Source organism: Passer montanus, unplaced genomic scaffold (genome assembly GCF_014805655.1).
Source record: "Passer montanus isolate IOZ18808 unplaced genomic scaffold, ASM1480565v1 scaffold73, whole genome shotgun sequence".
Classification (NCBI taxonomy): Eukaryota; Metazoa; Chordata; class Aves; order Passeriformes; family Passeridae; genus Passer; species Passer montanus.
Window position 1 is genome coordinate 948,480 of NW_024372481.1, and position 27,779 is coordinate 976,258.

Below are 27,779 nucleotides of genomic sequence, written 5' to 3' on the forward strand. Positions count from 1 at the left end.
TTAGGGATGGGAATTCAGGATGGGGTTCAGAGTGGGAATTAGGGATGGGAAATAAGAATGAGGTTCTGGATGGGAATTAAGGGTGGGGTTCAGGGTGGGAATTAGGGATGGGGTTCAGGATCGGATTTAAGGATGGGGTTCAGGGTGGGAACTAAGGATGGGGTTAAAGATGGGGTTCAGGATGGGAATTAAGGATGGGGTTCAGGATGGGAATTAGGGATGGGAATTAAGGATGCAGTTCAGGATCGGAATTAAGGATGCAGTTAAGGCTGGGAATTAAGGATGGGGTTAAGGATGGTTTTAACCCCCTGCTCCCCGCGGGGTCCCCGCAGCCTCAGCCGCGCTCCCGCGCCTGCTTTTCCCCCTCTCCCTTCGCCGTGTTTAGTTAAATTTCCCCCGCCTTACTTGATGTCACATCCTGTTCCACAGCCATCCCCTGCTAGTAGCCAGCCCTACCAATTCCTTTCTTTTTCTTTTTTTTTTCTTTTTTTTTTTTTTTTTTTAAATCCCTGTCCTCTCCCCATCACCCCCCTTTTCCAGGCAAACTTTTGGCAATAGCAGAGATAATCACTGCGTGCTCCGCTGAATTTCTCTTCGCAAATGTCTTTGGAGCAGGGGAGCCATTAAAAAAAAAAAAAAAAATTAAATAAATTACCAGACAGCCAGCACCGAGAGCAGAGGAGAGAAACTGGGATCCCAATAAATATGCAAAGTGAAGGCTCTGCTGAGCAGATTTCTGGCATTGCTTCCCGAGGGTGCTGAGAGCCACCCGCAAAATCAGGCTGGTTTTTTATTATTATTATTATTTTTGCCTTTTGGTTTTTTTTAATATCGTTTTGTTGTCTTTTTTTTTAATTTTTTAAAATAAATTAAAATATTAATAAGAATAAAGGAGTGAGGAGGCAGCGAGGCTCGGGGACGGCGCAGGGGAGGCTCGCCCGGAGGTGATCTGTATGCGAGCTGCCTAGAACGGGCTGCGAGAGATGCAACCGGCAAGCAAGCTGCTGACCCTCTTCTTCCTCATCCTGATGGGCACAGAACTCACCCAAGTAGGTCCAGCTCTTCCTTTCCCCGCTCCCCATCCTCCTCCTCTCCCTCTCTCCCCAACGCCATTTTCTGCTAAACCTCGAGAGCAGCGGAGGAACCTGCCGGGGGATGCTGCACCTGCCCTTCCCCGGGCATCACCTGTGCCCTGCCCCTCACCTGGGCACCCTCCGCGCTGCCCGGGGGGGGTCCGGGCTCTGGGACCCCCGAGCCGGGCACAGCCCCATGGCGGGGTGTGGGGGTCACCTCCCCTGGTGGCACCTGGGGGGCTGCGGGACCCCCGGGCGGGGCTGGCCCGGGTGGCCCCAGGGACCAGGTGGGAGTGCTGTCCCTCCCTGTCACCCCCTGCCACCCGCCGGCTCCTGTGTGGGGGTATCTGTGCTGGTTTTATGTGACATTTAAATGTCCCTTGCTGCTGGCAGCTGTGACAGCCGGGTGGGAGATGGGGGCAGTTTATTTATCCCCCTCTCTCCACTCCACCTGCTGGGTTTTTAGAGGTTTTTTGTTGTTGTTTTTTTTTTTTTCTGGTTGGATTTTCATGCTTTTCTTTGCTGTCCCGGCCCCTGGGCTGAGTGAGTCGTGGGGTTGTGGGGGGAGGAAAGGAGGCACCCAAAATCCACCTCTTGCAAGTGGGATTAAAACTCAATTTGACTTCTTGAGGCTGGCTGGGGAGAGGCAGGCAGGGCGGTTGTCTTTTGGGTTTGGTTTTTTTATTGTTTTTTTTTCCCCACCAGTCGCTGAGGAGAGGAAGAAAAAAAAAGTAATTGCAAGAGGATGCTCTAGATTGTGGGGTTAATTGTGGTGCTGCCTGGAAGCACAAAGGGAAAAAAAAAAAAAAAAAAAAAAAAGGAAAGAAAAAGCAGCTATAAATAGGAGGGGAATGGAGGCTTCTTAGTGTAGGAGCAATTAGCAGCTGGGCTCTCATCCTGGCTGCTTTATGGAGATGATTTTTCCCTTTCTCCCAGTGACAAAGCTCTCCCTGTCACTGCCCTAGTGCTGAAGTTTGAGCCTCTGAAGCCTTTTGGCTTTGCACCCTCCGAGGATTTATTCCTGCTGCCCCCAGCAAGGCCAGCCCAGAGCTGCCCCAATCCCGGAGAAAAGCTGAGCAGCCCGGAATGCAGGCAGGGAAAGGGGGGAAAGCTGAGAAAACCCAGGGGCTGTGGGGATGAGGAGGGTGGGGAGGAAGCAGAAGCCCATTGTGTGTGAGGATGCTGGGGCCGTGCGCATGCGCCGCGCTGGACAAAGAGCCAGGACCACCAGCACGGCAGCTCCTGGCCACCAGGGCACGGCTGGTGGTGGCCACGGTGCCAGGGGGGTGCCAGGGATGTCACCTGCCTCCGTGCCCCTCCAGATTCCCCAGGGGTCACAGCACAGCCTGGGCACTGCCAGCCCCTGGCCAGCCTTGGCAGCATCGTGCTGCTCTGGGGGTTTTTCCAAGGGAAAAACAAGGAAAAACAAGGGGAAAACAAGGAAAAACCAAGGTTTGTGCCCTGCCTGGCTGCTCTCTCCTCTCCTTGCTTCCTCTGTGGCTGCAGCACCTCAACTTTGGCAGCAACTTTAACCCGGGGTGGGCACGGGGAGCCCAACCCGCGCCAGGTGGTGGGCACAGAGCCCTGCCCTGCTGCTGGCAGGAGGTTTGAGCCCCTGCTAAAGCCTGGCTTAGCTGAGCCGCCCTGCCGGGGCTGCTTTAGGCTCTGCAGTGCCCACCTGGGCAGGTGCCCTGGTGCCTGCTGGCCGGGCTGGCACTGCAGAGCCCTCGCTCCCCGTGGCACAGCTGGCAGGATGCAATCCCCAAATCCAGCCCTGGCACCGCCCAGCCCCGTGCCTTCACTCCGTGCCAGGCTGGCATGGGGAGCCTGGGCAGGAAGGGGGGAAGGCACAGGGGTTGCTGATGTCGGCAGCTTTCCCTGCCGATGCAGAAGGTGCTGCTGTCCCCTCCTGTCCCTCGCTGCAGTGACAGGCCAGCTCGCTCTGGGCACAGAGCTGGCTCCTAAACGGGGCCGGAGGGGCCAGCCTGCCCTGCTCCGGGGTGCTGGGGGAGCCCTGCTGGAGGGAAGGGGGTTGTCTGCAAGGTGGGGGGGCTGCAGCACCCCGGGGTGTCCCCCCAGGTGGGAGGGGGGTGCTGGGGGCACAGGGGTGATGCACAGGCTGGGGCTGCACCCCTGCTTTGCTGGGGGCTCAGAGACCTGGCTGAGGTGGGGTGGGGTTACCTGGGTGAGACAAGGGGGGAGCTGCCCCTAAACCCCCCAGCTGTGTGTGCTGTGCCTTGGCAGGGCTGAGACCTGCACGAGGCTCTGGCATTTCCTCTCCCCGAGCTTTGTGCCTTGCCTGGCAGAGTCAGTCCAGCCCTGCAGTCCCCGTTTTGGCGGGGTGCAGGGTTTGGGGTGCTGGGATGGGGGGCAGAGGTGCCCCGGGCACCCTGGGCTGCAGCCCCTGGCTCTGGCTGGGCACCCAGCCCTGCAGGGCCCTCCTGGGCAGAGCTGGGGCTGCCTGTCCTTGTCCCCCTTTGGGGACACCCAGGGCACCTCTCCTGCTGTCCAGCTTCTGCTCTCAAGGATCTGTTGTGTGCTGCCAGGAGGGCAGAGCTGTGGGACAGCCAGGGCAGGCAGCACAGGGGGCTGGGCTGCTGTCTGTCTGTCTGTGTGGCCTGTCCTTCTGTCCTTCTGCTGGGATATTGCAGTGAAAAGCTCCTGGTATTCCTCAGAGTTTCCTCAGGAGCTGTGCCGTGCTCCCACACCCACAGCCCCGGTAATTCTGGGAGCAGCACCTACCTGGCATGAAACATCAGAGCTTCTGCAAGAGGGAAAAAAACCCCTAAAAAAATTAATTATCTTCATTTTCCCGTTGATTTTCCCTAAAAGAACCTCAGGTCCCTGTCAGGGCTCTTTGCAGGGGAAGGAAGCAATGCCCAGCCCAGCTCCCTTCTGCCCATGCAGAACTTCCCAGTGCCCACTTTGGTGCCCAAACTTCCTCCCCTTGCCAGGGAGACACGTGGAGAGGGGCAGGATTAAGCTGCAAATCTGCAGCCTGGAACGGGAGGCAGCTGCCTGATAAACCAATTTGTGCCTGCTCTGGCTAACTTCAGCTGGAACCAATAAACAAGAGAGGTGATTTCCAGCCCTGGCTTGTATTTATCGCTGGAGTTATCAGTCCTTGTAATCAGTATTAGCACCATACGTAACGCAAAGCTAATTAATATCACAGGGAATTAAACAGAGCACTGGGGAAAGCTCCTTGTGCAGCAGGGAGGGGAAAGTGTCACCTCTGCTGGGCTCTGGGGGAGCTGCCCACAAAAGGGGACATGGCTGGGACACCCCAGGAGTGCCCAGCTGGGATTTGGGGCTTTTTGGGATACCTCAGGCAGGCAGGGTGAGGTGGACTTGGAGCAGCAGAGACACAGGGATGCGCCTTGGTGCCAGCAGCCCCCAAACGTGGGGGCAGAGCAGCTGGAAATGCTGATTTTTCTGCTTTTGTGGGCTGTAGCTGTTGGTTGTTCCTGCTCTCCTGGAGCTGAGCCCTTCTCCCAGCCTGCAGACTGGCTTTAGCTGCAGTCCTGACCCCTTTTTCTGCTCAGGGACCCCTTTTTTCTGCTCAGAGACCCTTTTTTTCTGCTCAGGGACCCCTTTTTTCTGCTCAGAGACCCTTTTCATGTGCCCAGGACCCCTTTTTCCCAGATCAGGGACTTTTCCCTTGCTCAGAAACCCTTTTTCCCTGCTCAGAACCCTTATATCCTGTTCAGGGATCCTTTTCCTGTGCTCAGGACCCTTTTTTACATGCTCAGGACCCCTTTTTCCCTTTTCAGGGACCCTTTTTGCCTGCTCAGGGACCCTTTTTTTCCATGCTCAGGACCCTTTTTTACATGCTCAGGACCCCTTTTTCCCTTTTCAGGGACCCTTTTTGCCTGCTCAGGGACCCTTTTTTTCCATGCTCAGAACCCTTTTTTCTCCTCAGGACCCCTTTTTCCCTGCTCAGGACTCTTTTTCCCTGCTCAGCAACCCCTTTTATCCTGCTCAGGAACCCCTTTTTTCTCCTCAGGACCCCTTTTTTCCCTGTTCAGGCTCTTTTCCCTGCTCAGGACCCTTTTTCCCTGTTCCCACCCTCCCCGTGCTGGCAGGATAACAGAGGAACACCATCAGGATTCAGCCCAGGGCCAGGAGCAGAGCTGTGTTTGCTAGAAAGCAGCACAGAGAGCAATCCTTCCCTGGGAAATCACTCAGGGACTGGAGGTGTGTGCCTGACCCAGGGAAATGTGCCCAAAAAAAATCCTCAAAATCAGGAACCTGGGCTGGTTTTGAGGTCTTGGCACCTGCTGCAGATCCTGGGCTTAATGACAAGAGCAGCTTTAGCTAAACTCAGATTTGGACACGTGAAGGGGATGTTTCCTTCCAGAGCTCTTGCTCCCAAAGGAAAGGAGAGGTTTCAGAGGGTTTTTCATGCAGGAGCAGGGAGTGTCCAGAGCTGGGAGCTCATTTCCCAGAGCAGCTTGGGCTGCCTGATCCCAAAATGTGGCCGGCCCTGGGGTCAGCCACAATTTTCACACAGATTTACCAGGAGCTGGCAGGGATCCCCTCATCCTGGTCACTCTTTGAGGTCTTAAATTGTCACTTTCTTTCCTTCCTTCACTTTTATTTTCTTCCCATGATGAGGGGAAAACTTGTGCTCAGCATCCATCTCCTGGAGTCAGGTTTGTGCAAGCGGTGGCGGCAAAAAAAGCGACAAAAAACCAGGCAAAAACCTCGGGATATTTGGAATTGTGACCCCAAAACCGAGGTGCCATTTCCTGTGAGCTGCTGAGGTGCCCTGTGGCAAAGCAGGAGGTTGTGCTGTGCCCAGAGGGGGTGGGCACAAAGGGTTTTTTCCCTGGGGGGGCTGTGGCTGCCCAGGATGGGGATTTTGGATACCTGGGAACCAGGGCTGTTGAGAGAGGGATGAGAAATCTCCTCCTTGTGCCCAGAGCAGCGCCCAGGCCTCTCCCTGGGCGCTCTGAGGTGCTGGGCAGAGGGCACAGAGTGAGCCAGGGTGGGCACAGAGTGAACCAGGGTGGGCTCAGAGCCCTGGGCTGGCATCTCTGTGTGCCCAGCAGCCGTGTGGTGCCCGGGGGCACAGCCTCTCAGGTGGTTTTTAGGGTGTTTTTTGGGGTTCTCTCCTCCCCACAGCTCTCCTGCCCCTGTGCAGCCCTTGGGGCACAGCCTGGCATCAGCACCTGGCACCACCCAGGGCTCCAGGAGGGATGGGAAGAGTCACTGGGGGCAGCAAAGCCTCCCAGGGAACGCTTCAGAGCCCCTCCATCGGCTGCAGGAGGGGGAAAACCTCAATCCAAGATTTTCAGGAGGATCCCTGGAATCCCAGAGCCCCCGCTCTGGGTGTCCAGCCCACCCCACAGATGCCCAGGACACACAGAGCAGGATTTGGGCTGTGCTGTGCTGCCAGGCCGGGAGCTGCCAGCCCTGGGAAGGGCACAGGGCTCATGGCACAGCTGCCACCCTCCTCCTGGGGTGTCACCTGAGCTGTCCCCGCGCCACCAGCGAGCTGCGGGGCTGTTAAAGCCCAGGCGGGTGTGGTTTGTTCGGAGCAGGGATTCTCTGCTCGGCCTCCCTGGGCATCATCCCCAGCAAAATTTGGGAGTTTGGGCTCTTCTTCTCTGAACCAGCCAGGAGAGGGAGACAGTGACCGCCGTGTCCCCGCGCTGCCACCGCCGATTGTCGCCGTTCTGGCACCGTGACCCTCGCAGGGCTCCTCCGGGCACAGAGCTCTGCCTTTCCCCTTCCCTGCAGCGGAATTTTCCAGCCAGCAGCTCTTTTGGAAGCCCCTGTTCTCTGCTTTTATCTCGCGTTTCTGCTCTTTCTCTGCCTGAAATATATGAATGCAAAAAAAAAAAAAAAAAATATATATATATATATATATTGTTCCTTGGGCAGCTTTTTGCTCGCTGCTGGAGCAGGGGAGGGATGGAGGGGGCACCCCTGAACCCCTCTTGTTTTGGGGCATCCCCTGCTCTCGTGGGAGGGGACACAGAGCCAGAAACAGTGACAGCAGAAAGGTTTTCTTGCGCAGAAAACCCAAAAAAAAAACCCCAAAGTGACCAGGAGAAAGCTGAGCTCCACCGCTTCAGGGATTCCTGCAGATCTGGGATGGAAAAGTTGATTTTTAAGGACAAGTATCCAGCTGGGGAAAGCCCCATCAGGGCAGACAGGGCACCTGAGGCTCTTCCTTACTGGTTTCATGCTGGTGTTTCTGTGTTGTGCTCCAGCATGAGGAAAGGCAGGTCTCCCACATGAAATGAATTGGAATTTTGGTCAGTTTATTCAATTTTTTGCCATGTTGGGGTTTCAAACCCAGGTAGATGATCAGGGTAAGGCAGAGTTTCTGTGCTTGCACGTCACCTGGTCAAAAAGTGACAAAATTCTTCTGCTCACTGCACCTCATCACACACCAGCAACTCCAATTCCTCCTCTGCACAGCACCCCTAGAAAAGGGGAACAGCAGCTCCTGGGAGCCTCTTTTTCCACCACATCTGTGCTGGGGTGGCTTCAGCTTCCACGGTCATGCCCTGGGGAAGGGTTGTGAACCTCCTGCTCCTGGCAGGTTATTAATGCATTAAGGATTTTCACAGGTCTTTAATTTAAAATTTAAAAAGGTCTGGAAGAACATTTTGATGTCCCTTCCTTAACTCCCTTAATCTCGGCAGATTTAAAAAAAAATCCCCCAAAAGTGCTGCTTTTGATTCTTTCATAAACACTGCAAGCAGGAGAGAGAAACAAAGAAAGAAAATCCCCCAGGATTTCTCTTTTCCCCCCATTATTACAGGTACAGCTCCTCTTTCAGCTGACATGAAGGGGTTTTTTTGCAGGGAAACAGAGCAGCTCTGCCTCCCTGCCCCTGCACAAAGCCTGGAAAACATTCCCAGTGATGGCCCCCCCTCAGCAGGGACCTGTGGCTGCTGCTCCTCTCCCCGAGCTCTGCTGGCCCTGTTTGGAGGAGCTTTAATCATGGCACAGCACTGGAAGGGGACGAGAAATGAATGAAATCACCTGCCTGCCCTGCTGGGAAATGAGGTTTTAGCCCAGCTGGGATCCAGGGCAAGGCACAGGAGGGATTTTTTATCCTGAGCAAATCCAGCACAAGGCACAGGAGAGATCCTTAAATTTAAATACTGAAATATCCACAGGACTAATTCCCGTGTCTGTGTCTGGAGCAGACAAATATGAGGGATAAAGTTCCCTGACAAACCCAGTTCCCAAACGGACCTTGGGGTGTTTGATATGGTGGGAAATCAGAGGGGCAGCCAAGGCCTGAGCACAGCAAAGCACTGGGGGAGAGCAGGGATTTGGGATTCCTCCTAAAGGGGGAACCATCCCAAGGGGTTTTTTGCCGGGGGTTCTTGCCCACCCAGCCCAAAGCAGCTGCTGGCCATAGAGGTACCACCACAGCTTTGCCATGGAGGGACCAGGATGCCCATGAGGGCTGGGGGAAGCTGGTTCCATGGAGTGCAGGCAGCTGGTGCATGCCCAGAGCTGGGCACTGTGGCACTCGGGGGCAGCAGGGTCTCCTTCCTGACCCCAGCCCTGCCTCAGTGTGACATTCAGGGGGCAGTGGGGCACTGTGACACTCAGGGACAGCAGGGAACTGTGGCATTCAGGGACAGCAGGATTTCCTTTCTTACCCCAGCACTGCCTCAGTGTGTGGAATTCAGGGACAGCAGGGCAGTGTGGCATTCCGGGGCAGCAGGATTTCCTTCCTGACCCCAGCACTGCTCAGTGTGACATTCAGGGGACAGTGGGGCACTGTGACACTCAGGGGCAGCAGGATTTTCTTCCTGACCCCAGCCCTGCTCTGTGTGAGGGATTCAGGGGGCAGCAGGGCAGTGTGGCATTCCGGGGCAGCAGGGTCTCCTTCCTGACCCCAGCCCTGCCTCAGTGTGGCATTCAGGGGGCAGCAGGGAACTGTGGCATTCAGGGGACAGCAGAGTTTCCTTCCTGTCCCCAGCCCTGCTCTGTGTGAGGGATTCAGGGGGCAGCAGGGCAGTGTGGCATTCCGGGGCAGCAGGATTTCCTTCCTGACCCCAGCCCTGCCTCAGTGTGACATTCAGTGACATTCAGGGACAGCAGGGCTCTGTGGCATTCAGGGGCAGCAGGATTTCTTTCCTTACCCCAGCCCTGCCTCAGTGTGACATTCAGGGGGCAGTGGGGCACTGTGACACTCAGGGACAGCAAGATTTCCTTCCTGCCCCAGCCCTGCCTCACCTGGCCGGAGCTGGGCAGGTGACACGGATGGAGGGAAGCAAGGGCAGGGGTGGGAGTTCAGCTGCTGCAGCCTGGCACAAAGCAGCTGCCCGTGCCCTGCTGTGCCACGGGTTTGTCACAGGGACGGGATCCAAGCTGGCAGCAGCGCTCCTGCTCAAGCTGGTCTCCATTTCTCCACCTGGTGGAACTGCTCCATGTGCTTTGTTTCACAGAGCTGCCAGGTCTGCAGCACCAGCTGCACTGGGCTGTCCTGCTCCTGCTCCCTCTGCCCAGCCCGGCTGCGCTGGGGTGAGCCCACACAAGGTCCTGGTGAGGGGGAACCAGGCCCTGGTGAAGTGGGACAAGGTCCTGGTGAGCTGGGACCAGGTCCTGGTGAGGTGGGACCACTCCTGGTGAGGGGGAACCAGGCCCTGGTGAGGTGGGATGAGGTCCTGGTGAGGAGGGACAGGTCCTGGTGAGGAGGGACAAGGTCCTGGTGAGCTGGGACCAGGTCCTGGTGAGGTGGGATGAGGTCCAGCTGAGGCTCCTCTGCACCCGTGTCAAGGTTGGGGCTGTGCCACAAGGCAGGGGTGTCACTTCTGTCCTCTGCAGAGGGACAGGGGATTCATTTCTTGCTCTGCGCAGGGAGTTCTGAGGCTCTCTGAGGGAAGGATGCAGGAGCTGTGGAGCTCTGCTGGTCGGACATTTGGCTTCTGAAGTCACCGAGGCAGTTCTGCAGGTGGCTTGGGGACACCTGAGTGGCGACCAAGCCCGGGTGACATTCCAGGCTGGCCCGACGGGCCGTGTGCCCTTTGCATCCCTCGGCAGCGAATTCCTGCGCTGGGAACGAGGCGAGAACAGGGCTGGCAGTGAGCTGTGCTTTATCCTGTGCTGTCATGGGCGAGGTGACAATCAGGGCTGCGGGGATGCTCTGACAGCCCGCTTGGGGACCGCAGGGGACCCGCAGGGGTCCCCCAGCCCGCGGGTCTGTGCGAGAGGGGTGCCGCACCGCGGTGAACCGCTCCGGCTCCTCGTCCCCCCTGTCCCCGCCGTGTCCCCGCTGTCCCCGCGACCACCGAGCGACCCCGGCCCGCAGCGCCGCCCGCAGCCGCCAGAGGGCGCCACGGCGCCGCAGCGGGGGAGCCGCACCCCCAAAAATCCCTTCCTGCTCCCCCCAAAATCCCTTCCACTCACCCACCCCAAAATCCCTTCCTGCTCCCAAAATCCCTTCCACTCACCACCCCAAAATCCCTTCCTGCTCCCCCCAAAACCCCTTCCTGCTCCCAAAATCCCTTCCACTCACCACCCCAAAATCCCTTCCTGCTCCCCCCAAAACCCCTTCCTGCTCCCCGCAAAATCCCTTCCTGCTCCCCAAAACCTCTTCCTGCTCCCCAAAATCCCTTCCACTCACCCCCAAACCCCTTCCACCACCCTCGCAAAACCCCTTCCACCTCCTCCCCAATTTTTCCGCTCTCCTCGTTCCTCTCCCCCACCCAATTCATCTCCTCACATCTTCCCTCCCTCCCTTTCTCTTCCTTCCCCATGCCTGTTTGCCTCGGCTCAATCTCTCCCCCTCTCCCCAGTTCTTTCCTTTCTCCCCAAATCTTTTCTCCCTGAATCTTTTTTCTCTCCTTCCCTCCACTTCCCTGTCCCAAATATTTCCTCCCCATCATTTTTTATTCTCTCCTTCCATTCGCTTCTTCTTTCCCAGATCTTTTATCCCCACATCTTCTCTCCCCAAACCTTTTCTCCCCGTCTCTCTTCCTCCTCCCATCCCTCCCCTCCCCTTTCCCCAAACCTCCCCTCCCACTCCCTCCTCCCCAAACCTCCCCTCCCTGCCGGCACTCCGCTGTCCCCTCCCTCTCCCGGTGTCGCCCACCGCAGTGTCCCCGGCTCGTTGGCCGCTCCCGTCCCGCCCCGTTCCGCCTCCCGCAGCCGCTGGCTCGGGCTGGGGCGCGCCCGGCGGCGGCGGGCGCAGGGAGCCAGCCCCGCTCGCTCGGGCTGCACCGGGGCACAGCGGGCACAGCGGGCACAGCGGCAGCACCGGGCAGGGCGGCGGGGCGGCGGAGGAGGAGGAGGAGGAGGAGGACGATGGGCCGGCGGCGAGCGGCGGCGGCGGCCGGGCGGCTGGCGCAGCCCGAACCCAGCGGCATGGAGCCCGGCGCCGGTGCAGAATGAAGGGTGCCTGCCGCCCCCCCCGCAGACATGTCTGTGCCTTTACTCAAGATTGGAGTCGTCCTCAGCACCATGGCCATGATCACCAACTGGATGTCGCAGACGCTGCCCTCCCTCGTGGGGCTCAACACCACCAAACTCACGGCGGCCACGGGCGGCACCTTGGACCGCAGCACGGGAGTAAGTGCGGGGGGCTGCAGGGCACGGGGAGGGCTGCCCGGGGCATGCCAGCCTCCCGGAGCATCCCAGGGCATGCCCCATCCCGAGGCATCCCCGCATCCCGGAGCGTCTCTGCATCCCGGAGCATCCCAGCTCCCCGGAGTGTCCCCGATCCCGGGGCATCGCAGCCTCCCGGAGCATCCCCGCATCCTGGAGCGTTCCCGCATCCCGGAGCGTCTCCGCATCCTGGAGCATCCCTCATCCCGGGGCATGCCAGCCTGCCGGAGCATCCCAGCTCCCTGAAGTGTCCCCGATCCCGGGGCATCCCAGCTCCCCGGAGCGCTCCCGCATCCCGGAGCATCCCTGCGGCTTCTCCCCGCCGCCGCCCAGTCCCTCCCCGCCCGGCTGTCACATCTCTCCTTGCCCAGGTGTCCCCGTGGCCGGCAGGGTCCCCCCCGCAGCACCCCGCGGTCGGGGCAGCCTCGCCGCCCCTCGGGGACATCGCGGCCAAGTGTCCCCGCGGTGCTGCGGGAGCGGGGATGTGGCGCTGAGGGGACAGGGGGTGCCGGCAGGAGATGGGGGTGCCGGTGCGGGAAGCGTCTCTCCCTCTCCCCTCCTCTCCTCGAGTTCAGCCATCCCTCGTTCCTGCCTGAGGGCGACTCGGCTGCCTCCCCGCACGGTCCCTGCAGCCAAAGGGATGCGAAGTTTCCCTCGTGGCCGCTGCAAAAGGCGCCGGGAGAGCGGCTGCGAGTCCCGGGGGGCTCCTCCGCTGCCCTCCCTCCCCGATCCGCCCTCGCTGCGATGGAGCTGCAGCCGTGCGGGGCTGGGCATCCCCTGTCCCCGCTCTGCTGGAGAGCTGCGGCCGTGCCTGAGCTTCCCGCTTTGGGAATGGCTGGGAAAACCGTTCCAGTCTGTCGGTCTGTCTTCCCTGAGCACGGAAAATCGGGCACCTTTCTCCTCCTGCTCGTGCTTTCTGACAGCGCCTCTGCTGCAGCTCTGCTGCTCTCGGAGCATTCCGTGTAGTGGTTGTGCTGCTCAGTCAATGAAACTAGAAATTTTTTTTCCACGTTGTCACGGTTTATGAGGTCCATTTATTATTCTTATTTTTTTTCCCCCCGCTTGTTTTAGCCAGGGAATCCAATTGTGCGTCTGCCTGGGCATGTCTGTCACCGTGGGCATTTGCAAGGTGATTTGTTCTGTAGTGAAGCGGCGGAAAGAATTGTTTCCCCTCTGGTTGGGGACACGGTGACACCTTCAAAGTGCTCCGAGGCTGGGCTGGGATTAAATAATGGATTATGCTGTAAAACCGAAGGAAAATTCAGAGCGGAGAGGGCAATGCGCTGTGTTTGGGGCGGGCTCGCAGGACTGCATCCCATCCCTGCTGGGCTCTGCACGGGCTGGGCTCGGGGCTGCCCCTGCCTGCAGCGGAGCGAGGCCATTCAGGGGGAAGCTCCTCGTGCCCGGGGAGCTGCAGAGAGAGGGGGGACGGAATCGGGGTGTCGTGTCCGTGCCTCGGGGTGTCCATATCTCCGGGTGCCGTGTCTGTGCCCCGGGGTGTCTGTACCTCGGGGTGTCTGTCCTTCGGGGTGTCTGTCCTTCGGGGTGTCTGTGCCCCGGGGTGTCTGTCCCCCAGGGTGTCTGTACCCCGGGGTGTCCATCCCTCGGGGTGTCCGTCCCTCGGGGTGTCCGTCCCTCGCGGTGTCTGTCCCTCAGGGTGTCTGTCCCTCGGGGTGTCTGTCCTTCGGGGTGTCCGTCCCTCGGGATGTCCGTCCCTCGCGGTGTCTGTCCCTCAGGGTGTCTGTCCCTCGGGGTGTCCAGACCTCGGGGTGTCTGTCCGTCCCTCCCGGTGCCCGTGCCCTCAGCCGAGCGCGTCTCCGGCTGCCGGAGCCGGGGCCGGGCGGGCTCTGCAGCGAGCTCAGCCCTCGGCAGGACGCTGTGCCCTCCTGGTGGCTCGGGCACGTCCCTGTCCCGCTGCTCAGGACCAGCTCTGTCGCCGCAGCAGGGCAGGGCTCCCCACCCTGGCACCCGGAATTTTCACTGTTTCCCTGTCCACGCTTTCCCACTCGCGTTGCCTTCGTGCTTTCAGCTCTTGCTCTCCTTTTCAGACCCTTCCCTGATTCCTCCCCAATCCATATTTTTGCATTCCAAGTGAATTTTGCCAGCTGGGCCCTCGGAGGAGCCTCCACTCCCTGCCACGTCCTCATCCCCCTTCACCTCCCCCAGCCCTGCCAGGCCTCCCCTGGTTCATTAACCCGTCTCTCCCTGTGTTAATTAGGTGTTGCCTACCAACCCAGAGGAAAGCTGGCAGGTGTACAGCTCTGCCCAGGACAGCGAGGGACGTTGTATATGCACAGTGGTGGCACCTCAGCAGACGATGTGCTCGCGTGATGCCAGGACAAAGCAGCTGAGACAACTCCTAGAAAAGGTAACGCTTGGCCCCTGCTGGCAAAAGTGCTTTGGTTTGGTGGGGTGGAAACCTCAGCTGAGCCTTGGTTTCCAGGGAAGACCCCTGGGGATGGTTTCTCCATGTGTAGCTGTCCCTGTGGGTGTAGTGGGGAATTATCAGCAGCAGGCAGGAGGAGAAATCTCTTAAGTGTTTTCTGAGAGGAGAGCCTGGCCTGAGGTCAAGGGAAAAGTGCTGAGATCAAAGCATCAATATTGAACCATATCTCTAAAAAAAAAAATTTAAAAACTTTAAAAAAAAAATCCCCTTTTTTCATTCTGTTGGCACAAGCAGTTTCAGAGCAGACTCAGCAACAGGAGAGCAGAGAGAATGAAAAGCCCAAAGCCAAGCTTTCCTAGGCAGGGTGGTATTGAAAAGGTCAAGTAAAACCCTGCAAGCTGTCACCAGCAGGTAGCACAGAGATGACACTCAGTGGTTTTCTGCCTATGACACTCAGTGGTTTTCTGCCTAACATTGACATCCTCTTGATTAGTTTTTAATAGTCTGCTGTCCAAAAAGATCAAAAAATCTCATTAGGGAAACATCCCCAATAACAAGGAATTTTCCAGATAATAGATTTCAGTGAAGAAATGCTGTTTCATGTGAAATTGTGCTCTTCTCTTGCAAATATGAGCTGGCTCCTGTGCTGGATATATAATTAAACCCCATCCCCTAATGCTATATTGGCCTGTGCCGTGCATGACAAAAGAATTTTCATCCTGCTGCTTTGGGGAAAGCTGCTGTATTAATTCCCTCTAACAATATTAAACCTCCACTTAACTGATTTCCCCATGTGCTGAGGACAATAAAGCCAGCCAGGAAACATTCAGCCCTAAAACAATTCTTTGGGTTGTCAGAGGCTGCTAAAAATAATCCCAAGTCAGGCTTTTCTTCCTCGCAGCAATAACGCCCTGGGTGTGTTTGCTCCTGAGAGGCAGCAGAATTTATGAACAGCTCAGAGGTGCTCCCAGAGCTCCTCATCCACTCTGAACAATCAGGATTTGACCCAATGCCCTCTGCTGAGGGGCAGGAGTTGGGAATGGGAGGCCTGGGATAACATCAGGAGGGTGGAAGTGCTCAGTGGGGTTTTTTTTAATGCAGCTCTCTGGCTGCCAATGGAGAAAAAGTGAGGGAGGAGCAGGATTTCTGGGCATGTGTTGTGGGATATGTTACCTGCCTGCTAATCTGGCTGCATCTCACTCCCACGCTAACCTACATGAAAAACCCCAAAATAAGGAACAGGCTCTTAGTGCCAGACATCTGATCCTGATGGAGGCTGAACTGATAATCCCTGGAGGTGCAAACAACTGCAGGGCAGAGCCTCCAGCTTCCCAGGGAGGATTTCAATCCTGAAAACTCCTTCCCTCAGCTGGCATTCTAACCTTGGCTTTGTGATGGGGGAGAATTGCAGCTCCTGGTTTCTCCCTGGCAGCAGAGGAAGCAGCACAGTGTGTCAAGGAGGTGATTGTGTTTGGCTTTTCCAAGGAGCAGGCGTGGAATTCACCCGTGGAAATGATGTTGCAAGGCATCAGCTGCACGTGTGTGTGCACAAAGCAATTAGAGCATCTTCTGGGAAATCCCCAAGCAGAACCTTTTGGAATTTTCAGGCTCAGAGCTGCCATCCACCTATGCTCATGGGGATGAGGATCTGTGTAGGAACTGCAGTTCCTGTGGCTGGGGAGGAGTGCTGGGCACCCTGACAGGTTAAAGAGGGGAGGGCAGGGCAGCCAGGGCTGCTCGGGCTGCACAGAGTGTTCAGCCCGTGCTTTGACACTCGAGGTGTCTGAGCTCATCCTTGGCTGCCCTGAGCCCTTCCAGCCTCACACGTGGCAGGGCTGAGCCCAGAGCCTGGACTGCACCCAAACCCAGACATCACCTCAGTCCTGCTCGTCACCAGGTTGTGTTTGATCTCCAAACAGCATTTGATTGATTGATTTAGTTGTTTATTTGCTCTGGCCCTGTTATCGGGGACAACTTCCTCCTCTGCTGGTGAAACCATTTCTGGTTTCCTGCCAACCCTTCCTCTCTGCCAGTGCTGATTTCCAGATTTCACAGCTCTTTTTGTTCCTCTGATGGTCACTCCCAGGTGTGTACAGGGGGTCTGTGACATCTCAGCCATCACTGCCTCCTGCAAACCTTATCAGATGAACTTTTCATTTCCTGAACCATCAGCTGAGTCCATTTCTCTGCTGATTTTCCCCCTAGACCTTGAAAATCTCCCTCAAGATTCCCCTTGCTGCTGCTCCATCGGTTTGTGCTGAAGGTTCACCCCAGCTGAAACCCCAGAGCTGGGCTCAGCACAGCCCTTTTGGAGCTGCCAGGAAAGGCAGATCCACAGGGAAGCTTGAGCAGGGTTTAAACCTTGGATTTGACCTCACAAACCTCACTGAGGTCATCAGGCAATACTGGCTCCCCGTGACTCTGGTTTAATTGTGAATCAGCTCCTCAAACAGGATGACAAGAGCAGCACTGGAAGCTTCATTTGTATTAATTTCCTTTTTCAACTGCTAAAAATAACTCTTTTCCCCCAGACAGCCACAGGTATCTGTCTCACATTATCTTGGTGAAAATGAGGTTTCAGGCTGAGAAAGGAGGTAAAAAAGCATTTTCAGGTGACGTTTGAGGACTGCAGCTGATGGATGGAGCTGAGGGAATTTAAGAGGCACTATCCTTGGGCCTGAGTTCATTAGAGCACTTCTGTACATGCTTCAGCCTGAGCTCCAACAGGCTCATTGAAACCTAATCATGTGCCAAAGTACTTTGCTGGATCAAGGGCATAATATGCTAATGAGGGAAGGCAGGCAGATCTCAGCTGCTGGGGCTGTCAGGGACCTCAGGCTCGCTCCCTACAAATCTGGCCAGGCAACAAATACCCACTCTGGGCTTGTGAAATCCACCCCAGAATAGCACAGCGGCTCATTTGAGGCATCTCTGAGCAGAGGCACGTGAGGAGGTGATTTTCCTGTGCTTCAGGGAGGAGCAGAAACGTTCCAGAGGCGTTTGAGGGCAGCAGCCTGGGCGAGATGCTCAGAGTGTGTCTCTCCCTTCCCACACCTGAGAAAGAGCCTAAGGAGCCTCCCAAAATTTTACTCAGCAGACTCAGCTATTGGTCTGTCATTACAGAAACGCTCTTTTGTGATTATTTGCAGCTGGGGTTAGGCACTAGTGGAATAAATGGGATTAATTTTGCATGAGCCCTACGAGTCATCCCTCTCTCTGCTCCTTGCAACCATTCTGCTGCTCAGCTCGAAGGGCAGGCTGGAGAACTGGAATAGAAGTAGCTTGGCAGCCCAGCCATGCTTGTCTAAGGCTTCTCTTCTCCTGCCTCAGGGCACAGAGAGGTCTTCAACCTCCTCCACATGCAGCCCAGGTGAATTAACACCCACTGAGAGCTGACACTCCCTGCAGCAGGCACAGCTTAATGGGAGCTGACCGGGCTCAGCAGAGCTCAGGTTTGCTCTTTTCTCCTCCAAACCTTGTCCTTCACTTCCCTGCTCCTCACACCTCCCTGAGCACGTCCTGGGGAGGTCAGGGTGCTGCTGGTTCATCCCTGAGGCTCAGAGACCACAAATAGCTTCACCTTTGCTGAGGAACACTCTGGCCCCCGGAGCAGCTGCACAGAACACTCCAAAGCCTGTTGGCCTTTGCCATACAGGTCATCCATACATTTTTAATAGATCCCTGCAATGGTTTCAGTGTCATCCTGCATGAGCAGTGGGCTCTGTGATGGTTTTTCCAAGCTGGAGGGGCACAGTTGGCATTTGCCCCACGCGGGTGTCCTGCTGTGCCCTCACTCTGCCACTCCAGGTAAGTCCCAGCCCAGCACAGTGGGATTTGCCAGAGGAAATGTGGGATTTTCACCACTCCTTCCTTCCCCACGCCAGCTTGGCTGTGGCGAGGACGCAGACGGGAGCGGATGTGGCACCCATCCATCCATGTGGAGTGGATCCATGGGGATGGGCTGGCTCAGCCACCCACAGCTCAGCGGGATGGAACAGGATGGGAGCGGGATGGAATCAGGATAGGAGCAGGATGGGAGCGGGATGGAATCAGGATGGAGCAGGATGGAAGCAAAATAGGAGCAGGACGAAAATAGATGTGGCACCCATCCATGGGGATGGGCTGGCTCAGCCACCCACAGCTCAGCGGGATGGAGCAGGATGGGAGCAGGATGGGAGCGGGATGGGAGCAGGATAGGAGCAGGATGGGAGCAGGCTGGAAGCAAAATAGGAGAAGGACGAAAATGGGATGGGAGCAGGCTGGGATCAAGATGGGAGCAGGCTGGGATCAGGATGAGAGCAGGCTGGGAGCAAGCTAGAAGCAGGCTAAGGGCAGGCTGGGACCAGGCTGGAAGCAGGATGGAGCAGGATGGAAGCAGGATAAGAGCAGGCTGGGAGCAGGCTGGAATCAGGCTGGAATCAGGCTGGGAGCAGGCTGGAATCTGGATGGGATCAGTCTGGGATCAGGATGGATCAGGATGGAAGCAGGATGGGAGCAGGATAGAATCAGGCTGGGATCAAGCTGGGATCAGGCTGGAATCAGGATGGAATCAGGCTGGAATCAGTCTGGAATCAGGATGGAATCAGTCTGGAATCAGGATGGAATCAGGATGGAAGCAGGCTGGGATCAGGCTGGGAACAGGCTGGGAACAGGCTGGGATGAGGCTGGAATCAGGGTGGAATCAGGCTGGGAACAGGCTGGGAACAGGCTGGGATCAGGCTGGGATCAGGCTGGCTCCGGAGCGAGGCCCTGACGCAGCAGCAGCAGCAGCAGGAGCAGGCTGGGTGCCTGATTCACTCTACCCATGGACGTCATCGCGGCGGTGGCACTGCTGGGGTGACGTGGCGGTGGCAGGAGCAGCACCCGTGGGCTGAGCCCTGTCACGTCCCCACCGTGGGACAAACGAGCCCTTAAATGTGGCTGGGTGCTAAATTGGAGCTGACGTCAGAGCCCTTCCACCTCTCCCAGCCCGGAAAACAGGAGGGAATATCTTAATAAATCAGATGGCAGCCAACCTTCAAAATCAGGTCAGCCTCGCTGGCGTTCCCCTCCCCTCTCACACCTTCAGCTCGTTTTCTCGCCGTGAGCCCAGCCAAGCTCCTTGCATCATTCCCTGGCCAGGCCAGATGGGCTCCGGGCGGGAATGCGGCAGCGCTCGGCTCCGGAGCTGAACCTCCCGGAGAGGAGGGCACTGCTGGGGTACCAGCCATGCCCGGTGCTCCCCGGCTCCAGGGTGCCCTCCCTGGCACTGGGTTTGTTGTGGCAGGTGCTGTCGGAGCAGGCTGGGTGGGTATTGGAGTTCTGAGGAGATGGAAATGTGCACCTGGGCTGAAGCTTTCCCTGCCAGCCAGGTGTGCTGCTGCCACCTCTGAGCCACAGCAGGTGCCTGTCAGAGAGGCCAGCCTGAGTTTAACCTCAACTACACCCCTCAGATTGCTGAATTCTTCTCTGCAGGGGAAAAAAAAAAAATCATTTATGAAACGGGTTTCGCCGTGTTTTAGAGCACGGGGTGGTAATCTGGGAGCTGCTGTTGATGAGGCAGTAAATAATGCACGGGCTGATTGCCCTTTAGCTGTGCTGAGCGTGTGGGAAAGGTCAGCCCTGGGATGCAAGGGGGGCTCTCGCTGCTGGCAGCACCTTCTTAATGAGTCCCTTCTCGTTTGGCAGGTGCAAAACATGTCCCAGTCGATAGAGGTGTTGGACAGGAGGACTCAGAGAGACCTACAGTACGTGGAGAAGATGGAAAACCAGATGAGGGGACTGGAATCCAAATTTAAGCAAGTGGAAGAAAGCCACAAGCAGCACCTGGCAAGGCAGTTTAAGGTAGGTCTGATTTCCAAACTGCTACAGGAGCTGTGGCCAGGGGATTGCGGGGATGGGCACGGTGCTGTGGCCCTGGCTGCCATCAGGGGAGCCCAGCTGTGGGGTCCTTCCTGCCCAAAGCACAGCCACGTCCAGGCTGTGGCCTCACATCCTCAGCTCTGCACCTTGTTTTAGGGTAAAAGCACAAAATCCCCGTGTTCCACACCCACCTGGGTGCCTGACATAGGGCGGTGCAGGGTGACTCCATCAGGGGTGATTCCATGCAGGGAGACACCCGAGCTCTGGGTGAGCTCTGGGTGAGCTCTGGGTGAGCTCTGGGTGAGGTGGGTTCCCCTCTGTGGCCAGGCAGCTTCTCCATGCCATGCCCAGCACCCATTTCTTGGGAAAAAAAAGCCAAGAACTGGGGTTCCCTTTGCATTCCTGCAGCACGTGTGGCAAACCACAGTGGGCACTCACCAAACCCCACCTCCCCTGGGGGTGGCTGCAGAGAGGAGTTCATCCATCAAACATCACCCCCCCCTGAAAAAATACCCCAAAAATACAATTATTACAGCTGTCCTCAGGCTGGCAACCTGCACATCTCCAGGATTTTGTCCAGTCTGGGGTGTTGGCAGCAGAGGCAGCACCTTCTGATGGGTTTTGTGTGGTGTCCTGGTGCTGGGCAGAGGGGGAGAGGAGCTGCAGCCTCTGGAATGCAGCTGGCACTGGGAGCAGTGGCCAAACCCTCAGGAAGTTGCTTGAGGATGAATGAAATTGCAAAAAAAAATATTCTGAGCAATACTGGAATCTCAAATTTCAGCAGTGCTGTGGGTTAATAGATATAAAAATCAAACAGGAAAGATTTCTGGCGGAATTTGGGGACTTTCTGATCAGCCACCCAGCTGATTCCCACCCTCGTTTGCAGGCAGCTGGCTGGTATTTTAAAGCAGATTTTTTTAAATGCTAAATACTGAAATACCATGATTATCTCATAAAAAGCTGGGAAGATGGTTCTTAAAACTTTTCACCAACTCCACCTCCTCCGCTCCCCATCTCCAGTTACCGCAGGACCCTAAATTTAGCTCTGCAGTCTGGATGGAAAGACTTGAGCATGAGTTTCTTTTATTTAATTATTTCTTTATTTCAGTTATTATTGTTTTCCCCCCTCCACCATTCTGATGAGTTCAACCCTCCCCATTGCCTGCCAGGGAACTTTAAATGAAATAAAATTAAAACATTCCCCACGTGCAGAGCACAGGAGGGAAAAAAAACCTCATGGCATAAATAGGAGGGGATGGATGGGAAGGAGGCTGAGGAGGAATTCCTGATCCTGTTCAGCCCCAAAAAGCTTCAGGACACAGGCAGATGTCACAGCCCTGGGTGCTGGGAGCTTGGCCACTGTAATTTGAGCAGCACCAGGGATTTTGGGTGTTCTAACACGCTTCATTAACGGGTAGGTGCATGCATATTAATGTCTACTCATTAGCTGCTGGAGCAAAGCATCTGCAACAAAATGCTGCATTCTGAGCCTTTAAATGAGCAAAAAGCAAAAAAACAAATTAAAAAAAGAAAAAAAAAATTCATTTCTGCAAAATCCATCTGATAATGAATTTTAGTTTTCTGTTCCGTGCTTGAAACCAGTGAGGAATTTTTGTCTAATTTGCTGCCAAAGCAGCATTTGAAAGAACAGCCACAGCATTTTGTTCCTGCTAATGCCAGCATTAAACTGTGAGTGCTTTGGAGCTCTTGTGTTGGTTTTTTTCTCTCTAGTGCCGTAAGAGTATTTGTCTATGAATGGCTATCTATATAAGGCAGGTTAGTGAGCTAGATCCTCAACAGTATTTCATTTTCTTGCTTACAGGGCTAACTAAAAAGCAAGTTTTTTCAATGCTGCAGTGACTGAAGAAGCAGTTCACTCCCATGTAACCATGAAAAGAGGGCCACAGAGCATTTTGCACCATGCATTGATTTTTTTGATTATTTTCCAAATTAGCACCATATCTCACTAAGGAACCTTGAACCACACAACCAAGATCTTCCTTTGCATGCAATTGTAGATGCATTTCATGAATAGTTTGAAACCCTTGTCAATGCATATATATCTTATTTTCTTTTATTTTTTGGAAAGAAAAAAAAAGAAAAAAAAATCAACAACTCTTTGTGTATGTGATCTGAAGCATGTAACCCTAAGATGTTGCATTCTAAAAATGACAAATAAAGGCCTTTCCCAAATATTTTGGTGTTCTGCAGCCTGTTTAATATGTTCTTGCCAAGACATCATTCGGACCAAAAATAATAATTGAGCTAATTTTAATGCTAATAATTGTGGGATATGTGAACATTTCGCTCCCATAGGAAGCACCCAGGTCAAGGCAGAGTGTTGCAGATTTTTGCACGCATAGCACTGAACCGAGCTTATTTTAACCTTGCAGGCAATAAAAGCGAAAATGGAGGAACTTAGGCCTTTGATACCAGTGTTGGAAGAGTACAAAGCCGATGCCAAATTGGTATTGCAGTTTAAAGAGGAGGTCCAGAATCTGACGTCAGTTCTAAACGAACTCCAGGAGGAGATTGGCGCCTATGACTACGAAGAGCTTCAGAACAGAGTGTCAAATCTTGAAGAAAGGCTTCGTGCATGCATGCAAAAATTAGGTAGGCTCAGAACCACCACGGTGGCTCCAAGGCCGCCGGCGCCAACGCACGCATCCCGGCCGGAGGCAGAGATGCCCCGCTGGACATCTGGTGCCGTGCCCGGCCGCGAGGGATGAGCTCCACACAGCCAGGGGCGATCCTGCCAAGAGTGATGCCACCAGGAACATTCCTCCTGGGAGTAGTCCTGCCCAGGATTACTGGCAGGAGCAATGCTGCTCGTGGTGTGAGCGCTTCAGGATCCTCCTCTCCTCTCCTCTGCCCCTGGAGGGAGCGGGCGTGTGGGCGGCGCTTGCATAAGTGGCAGCTCACGCTTATGCAAAGCCAACACTTGCACCCCTTTTGCTTCTGCATCCCTGGACCTGGTCCGTCAGCAAAGGGCTCTGCTCGTGGTGGGGGGTGTGGGGCTGTGCCTCGGTTTCCCTCGGTTTCCTTTCTTTGTTTTTGCATCTTGCCAATCCCCCCGGAGCAGAGCATGAGGAGCTGGGGCGCGGTGTGGTCCTGTCCCTGCACGGGATGGGAATCCTCCCTCTCCCGTTCCCCGAGGGAGCAGGGAGCCATTTCCACCAGGCTGCTGCCAAACCACCAGGGACTCATCTCTGACCTCATCCAGAGGGTTTGAATTGACTGAAACTCCTGGGGCAGTTGTGGGGAGGCTCAGCTGCCACCAAACCCAACGCGTGACCCCAAACACAGGGGGAAGGAGGAGGGCACTGCCTTCCACAGCTGCAAGGACTCTCTGCACCATTTGTTGGGCCAGCTCTGACTTGATTTAATTTCTCCTTCCATTATTGACTTTCTTGCCACGCCATTTAGATAATCCAAACACATTAACTGCTCTGCAGTCTATTTTGGTAGCACATACGAAATTACACTCTCAGGTAACTTCACGGAAGATCAGATCTCTTCTGAGCACTTGATATCCTTGGCAAGGTAACGCTTTGTTTCTCTCTTGGCTCTGCTGCTGGGGTTGCTTTTGCTTGTTTCTAGATGCCTCCACACTGTGAGCAGCCACCTCCCCTCCATTCCCTCTGCATTCCCATCCTCTGGTTCCTTGGACATCCCTTGCAGGCTCCATCTCACCCAGAGAGTAAAATTCCCATTTAAATGTGGATGCTCGGAGTATTTGAACAAGTCAGGCACTGAGGTACCCTTGGGACAGGTAAAAGCCCCCTGGCCAAGAGAGATCAGAGTTGGATTTCTCATTAATTAATGAGTGCTGGTGCCCCAGGTTTGGTTTGAGAGCAGGACAGGCTGGGGCTTTCTGCCCCTTCTGTTGTCCCTCCCCTCAGCCCGTGGTGGTCACAGGGAGGGAAATTCTGTCCTTGCCCTCACCCTCTTGAACTTCCCCCTGAAAGACTGATGGGGACAGGACTGGGCTGGAGTGACTTGGTCCCCAATTCCTGGAGCTTTATCAGCTGGGCAGAATAGGAAGAAGGTGGGAAGATAAGGAAGGATGAACAGGTAAGAAGGAAAGATGAGAAAGGAGAACAGGCCCAGGAGGGTGGGGTGGACCAAGGGCACACAGAGACCTCCTGGCAGCCCCACATGCCCTGCAAATGCATCCTCTCATCCCTCCCCTGGTGAAGGTGCCCAAGGAGGGGTCCCCTTGCTGCACCCAGAGCCTTCAGCCCTTTCCCTGACGATGAGGAGGAGCTGTGGGTCACAGAGAGAGGGAGCAGCAGCAGGAACAGGGATTTGAGACTTCAAACTTGGGACAGTTCTTTGACAAATCCATCCTGGCCCCCACAGCCCTCTCCAACCAGGGAAGCTGGGACAATCCTCCCACTGACCCTGGACAGGCTTGAAGGAGTAGCTCCCAAACCATTCAGGGCTCCAAAAAATTAGGATTTGCTCTTGGACCATTAACCCTTTCTGCTCATCCCATCCCTTCACGCTGAGGTCCAGCTGGGACCAGCAGCCCAGGTAAGAAGGAGGCAGGTAGGGATGCTGAGCTCTTGCGGGTAACCTTGTCTAGGAACTTCTGGGTGTTTTTTAAAATATTTTTTGAGTCTTTAGCTGGGCTTTTTGTCTTCTTCCTGCCCTTGCTGTCTCTCTGGGGTCAGGGCAGCTCTTTTGCAGCAGCCCTGGGTGCTCACAGAGATGGATTCTGTGCCTCCCAAAGGCTCATCCCAGAGGATTTGCTGCTAGCTCGGGAAGCTGATTTATTTGGTCACTTAAAAGAAACAGCACGGATTGAATTTCCAATGCTGTTTATCTCTCTGGTGTGTAAACCACTGGAAATGGTTGCTAATTGAGTTAAATTCAGATAACAGCCTTACAAACGCTTTGCTGCCACACAATGAGGCCCTGATTGCTGAGGATTTCACTTTGCTGCAGGTTTTCTGCTCAGTTGGGCTCGCTGATGTCTCAAGGAGAAGGTTCTAGCTGGGAGAAAGGTTTTCCTGCTGCTCCCCTGGAGCGTGTGTGCCCCAGACAGGGTCAGGGAGCTGCTGCAACAAGCACAGGCCAAGGGGAGGGGAGGGATGTGCCACATTCCCACCCAGTTCACCTCTCCCAGGGAGCTCTGAGCCTTGGCAGTGCCTTTTCCTTGGCCAAGGTCCTGTTTTGCATTTTGGGTTTCCTAAGCATTATTGATGGATCAATAGTGAAAACACTTCCTGACCCTGGCATGTGTGTGGAGGGGGAAAAAAAGAATCAATAATGGCAGCTTCAATCTGTGTTTCTGTTTACACTCCTAAAGATCCCTATTTATACAGGGATTTTCGCCTTTCCATTAATGTTCCTAAGAGGAAGTGCAGGGCTTGGCACTCCTTGGATCTAGGGGGAATTGAACTCAGGCAGGACGAGATTTCCTTGGGAAAAATCCTGGTGCAGGGATGGGGATGGAGCCATCCCTGATGGTTTTGGGATAGAGATGGAACAATCCCTGATGGTTTTGGGATAGAGATGGAACAATCCCTGATGGTTTTGGGATGGGGATGGAGCCATCCCTGATGGTTTTGGGATGGGATGGAGCCATCCCTGATGGTTTTGGGATGGGGATGGAGAGCAATCCCTGATGGTTTTGGGATGGGGATGGAATGGGGATGGAGCCATCCCTGATGGTTTTGGGATGGGATGGAGCCATCCCTCATGGTTTTGAGATGGGGATGGTTTTGGGATAGGGATGGAGCCATCCCTGATGGTTTTGGGATGGGGATGGAGGCATTCCTGATGATTTTGGGATGGGGTGTTCCTATCCAGGCAACAGAGGCAAGATCCAGGCATCATGGTTTTGAGATGGGGATGGTTTTGGGATAGGGATGGAGCCATCCCTCATGGTTTTGGGATGGGGTGTTCCCATCCAGGCAACAGAGGCAAGATCCAGGCGGAGCTGAGCTGCCACAGGGCCATCCCTGCCCTGGAGGGCTGGGATTGGGATGGGGATGGGATCAATCTTGGCTTCCTGGGAAGCTGGAGCAGGGCAGGATCCCGGCTGTGGCAGCCCAGGAGGAGCTGGTGCCTGTGCGTTGGTGGAGGAGCTGCTGGGAGCTGCCAAGCAGGACTTGTGGGCAGGAGCCAGAGCTGGAGAGGAGGTGGTGGCACCCTGGGAGGAGGGGAGAGCCGGTCCCACCCGCTCCTGCTGGAAAATTCCTGGTGCAGCTGAAGGAAGGGGCTGGTGGGGATGCATTTCATGGGGGTGCAGGACAGAGGGACGCTTGGGAAAGGCAGATTGTGGCCAGGAGAAAGGAGCTGAATAGCTCTGGGTGAAGAGGAGTGAAAGCAGCTCCTCTGAGAGGCTCTAAAACCTGCTCCTCTCAGGTTTCCCCTGTCCTGGGCTCCTGGGTGAGCAGGATGTGCTTTTTCTGTCCCTGAGTGACCTGGAATTCCCACAGAATCCCATCTGACAGGGGTGGGGCTTGCAAAGGGCTCAGCTGCTGATACTCTGAGTGTGCTGTGGCTCTCCTCAGGTGGGTGAGGATCCCAGGGGCTGGAGCTGTCCATGCCTGGGTGGCAAACCCAGCAAAGCTAACTCAGGATCTCCAAAATCCATGTTAAATTCCCCCAGCAGCCTGGGATGGGTTTACAGCAGGAGAGAGAAGAACCCTCCTGCATTGCTGAGGAGCTGGGCTGTGTGTGCCTCTAGCTAAACGTGTAGATGTTGCAAACAACACTGGTTTACCCTTATCAGCTGCTGCTGCTTTTTTTTAATTTTTTTTTTTTAAATCAATGAGGTTTTATAGCACGCTCCTCTCCAGGGAAATGGGAGGAAGAGATGAAGTGACAGCAATGTAGGGCTGTGATAATGGAAGGCAGATCTGGGATTAGGAGAAGGCTGGACCCCTGCAAGACATTAAAATTATTAAAATTTGTTATTTTTATCCACTGCATCTCTTTGCTCTCCCTCTGAGCTGGGAGGTTTGGGGTGCAGCAGGCAGGAGGGCAAATTCCTGTGCCTCGTGTCTCAGCAAAGCTCTGCTTTTTGGGGGCACCTCTCTTGGTCTGCGTGGGTCTGGAGGCTGTGGGGGCACTGATGGTGCCCTTGGTCGTGTCTTGCTGTGCACATCAGGAATTTCTTCCTCTGTTTTGTGCCCTGGGCTAAGGGGATCCCTTTGGCCACAGCTCCGAGCTGAGGCAGGAGGATGTGTCTGATCAGGAATTACAATGCAGCTGAGAACAGGCCAAGGAGAGAGGCAGTGAGAGGGATTGCAGAGTTCTGGGAGAGCTCAGGGTGTAAAATCTATGATTCTATGAAGGTCAGGTTGGACAGCAACCCGATCTGGTTGAAGACATCCCTGCTCATTGCAGGGGGCTGGACTAAACGACCTTTAATGGTGCCTGATAACAAACCATCCTATGATTTTAATTTGGAGCAGGATGACCTTGTCCTGAGCTGGCAGAGCTCTCCCTGTGTTCCTGCAGCACCTGCAGGGGCTCCCACCTGCAGCCCAGCCCTGGGTCCTGCTGAGCAGCAACTGCAGTGCAGCTCCAGCACAGCACCCAGAGCAGCTTCTCCACCCCAGCACTGCCACCTTCCCCTTCCCCAGCCTGCCAGAGGCTCCCACGTGGAAAGGAGAACTCAGGAACCACCTCCTGAGCTCCAGGAGCTGGCTGTCCCCTGCTGCCTCTGTCCTGGATGTGCCTGGGTTTTAAATGAGCTCTCCCTGCCCAACAGGACATCCCCCACCAGCCCAGCCCCTCCCGAGGCACCTTCATCTCCTCCCCTGTCACTCCTCACTGCACTCGGGTTAAATTTTGGTGGGGCAGGGGACCAGAGTGGCAGCTCTGCTGAAACTTGGGGATATTGTTGGGAAAAGGAACTGGGATGTGGCTGCACCTTC

The 27,779-nt window shown here is 55.4% G+C and overlaps 2 protein-coding genes across 4 annotated transcripts in view; both read left to right on the top strand.

Moving 5' to 3' along the window:
- Positions 1–407: 407 nt before the first annotated feature.
- The window catches only part of OLFM1 (olfactomedin 1), a 33,369-nt gene continuing 5,997 nt past the window's right edge, over positions 408–27,779 (top strand). Inside the window, exons 1-4 of one of the 3 annotated variants that reach the window (XM_039730687.1) lie at positions 408–1,049; positions 13,876–14,025; positions 19,711–19,866; positions 22,278–22,497. In XM_039730687.1, coding sequence (XP_039586621.1) covers positions 984–1,049; positions 13,876–14,025; positions 19,711–19,866; positions 22,278–22,497 — 592 coding nt within the window. In that variant the 5' untranslated portion in view covers positions 408–983. Of the gene's footprint in view, positions 1,050–11,117; positions 11,622–13,875; positions 14,026–19,710; positions 19,867–21,706; positions 22,080–22,277; positions 22,498–27,779 lie in introns of those variants that run through there. The other 2 variants (XM_039730688.1, XM_039730686.1) reach the window with 2 other exon arrangements.
- On the top strand, positions 11,628–13,165 carry LOC120512413 (translation initiation factor IF-2-like). The gene is made up of 2 exons (XM_039730689.1): positions 11,628–11,899; positions 11,935–13,165. The coding sequence occupies exons 1-2, from the start codon at positions 11,666–11,668 to the stop codon at positions 12,682–12,684; spliced, it is 984 nt and encodes a 327-aa protein (XP_039586623.1). The 5' UTR covers positions 11,628–11,665; the 3' UTR covers positions 12,685–13,165.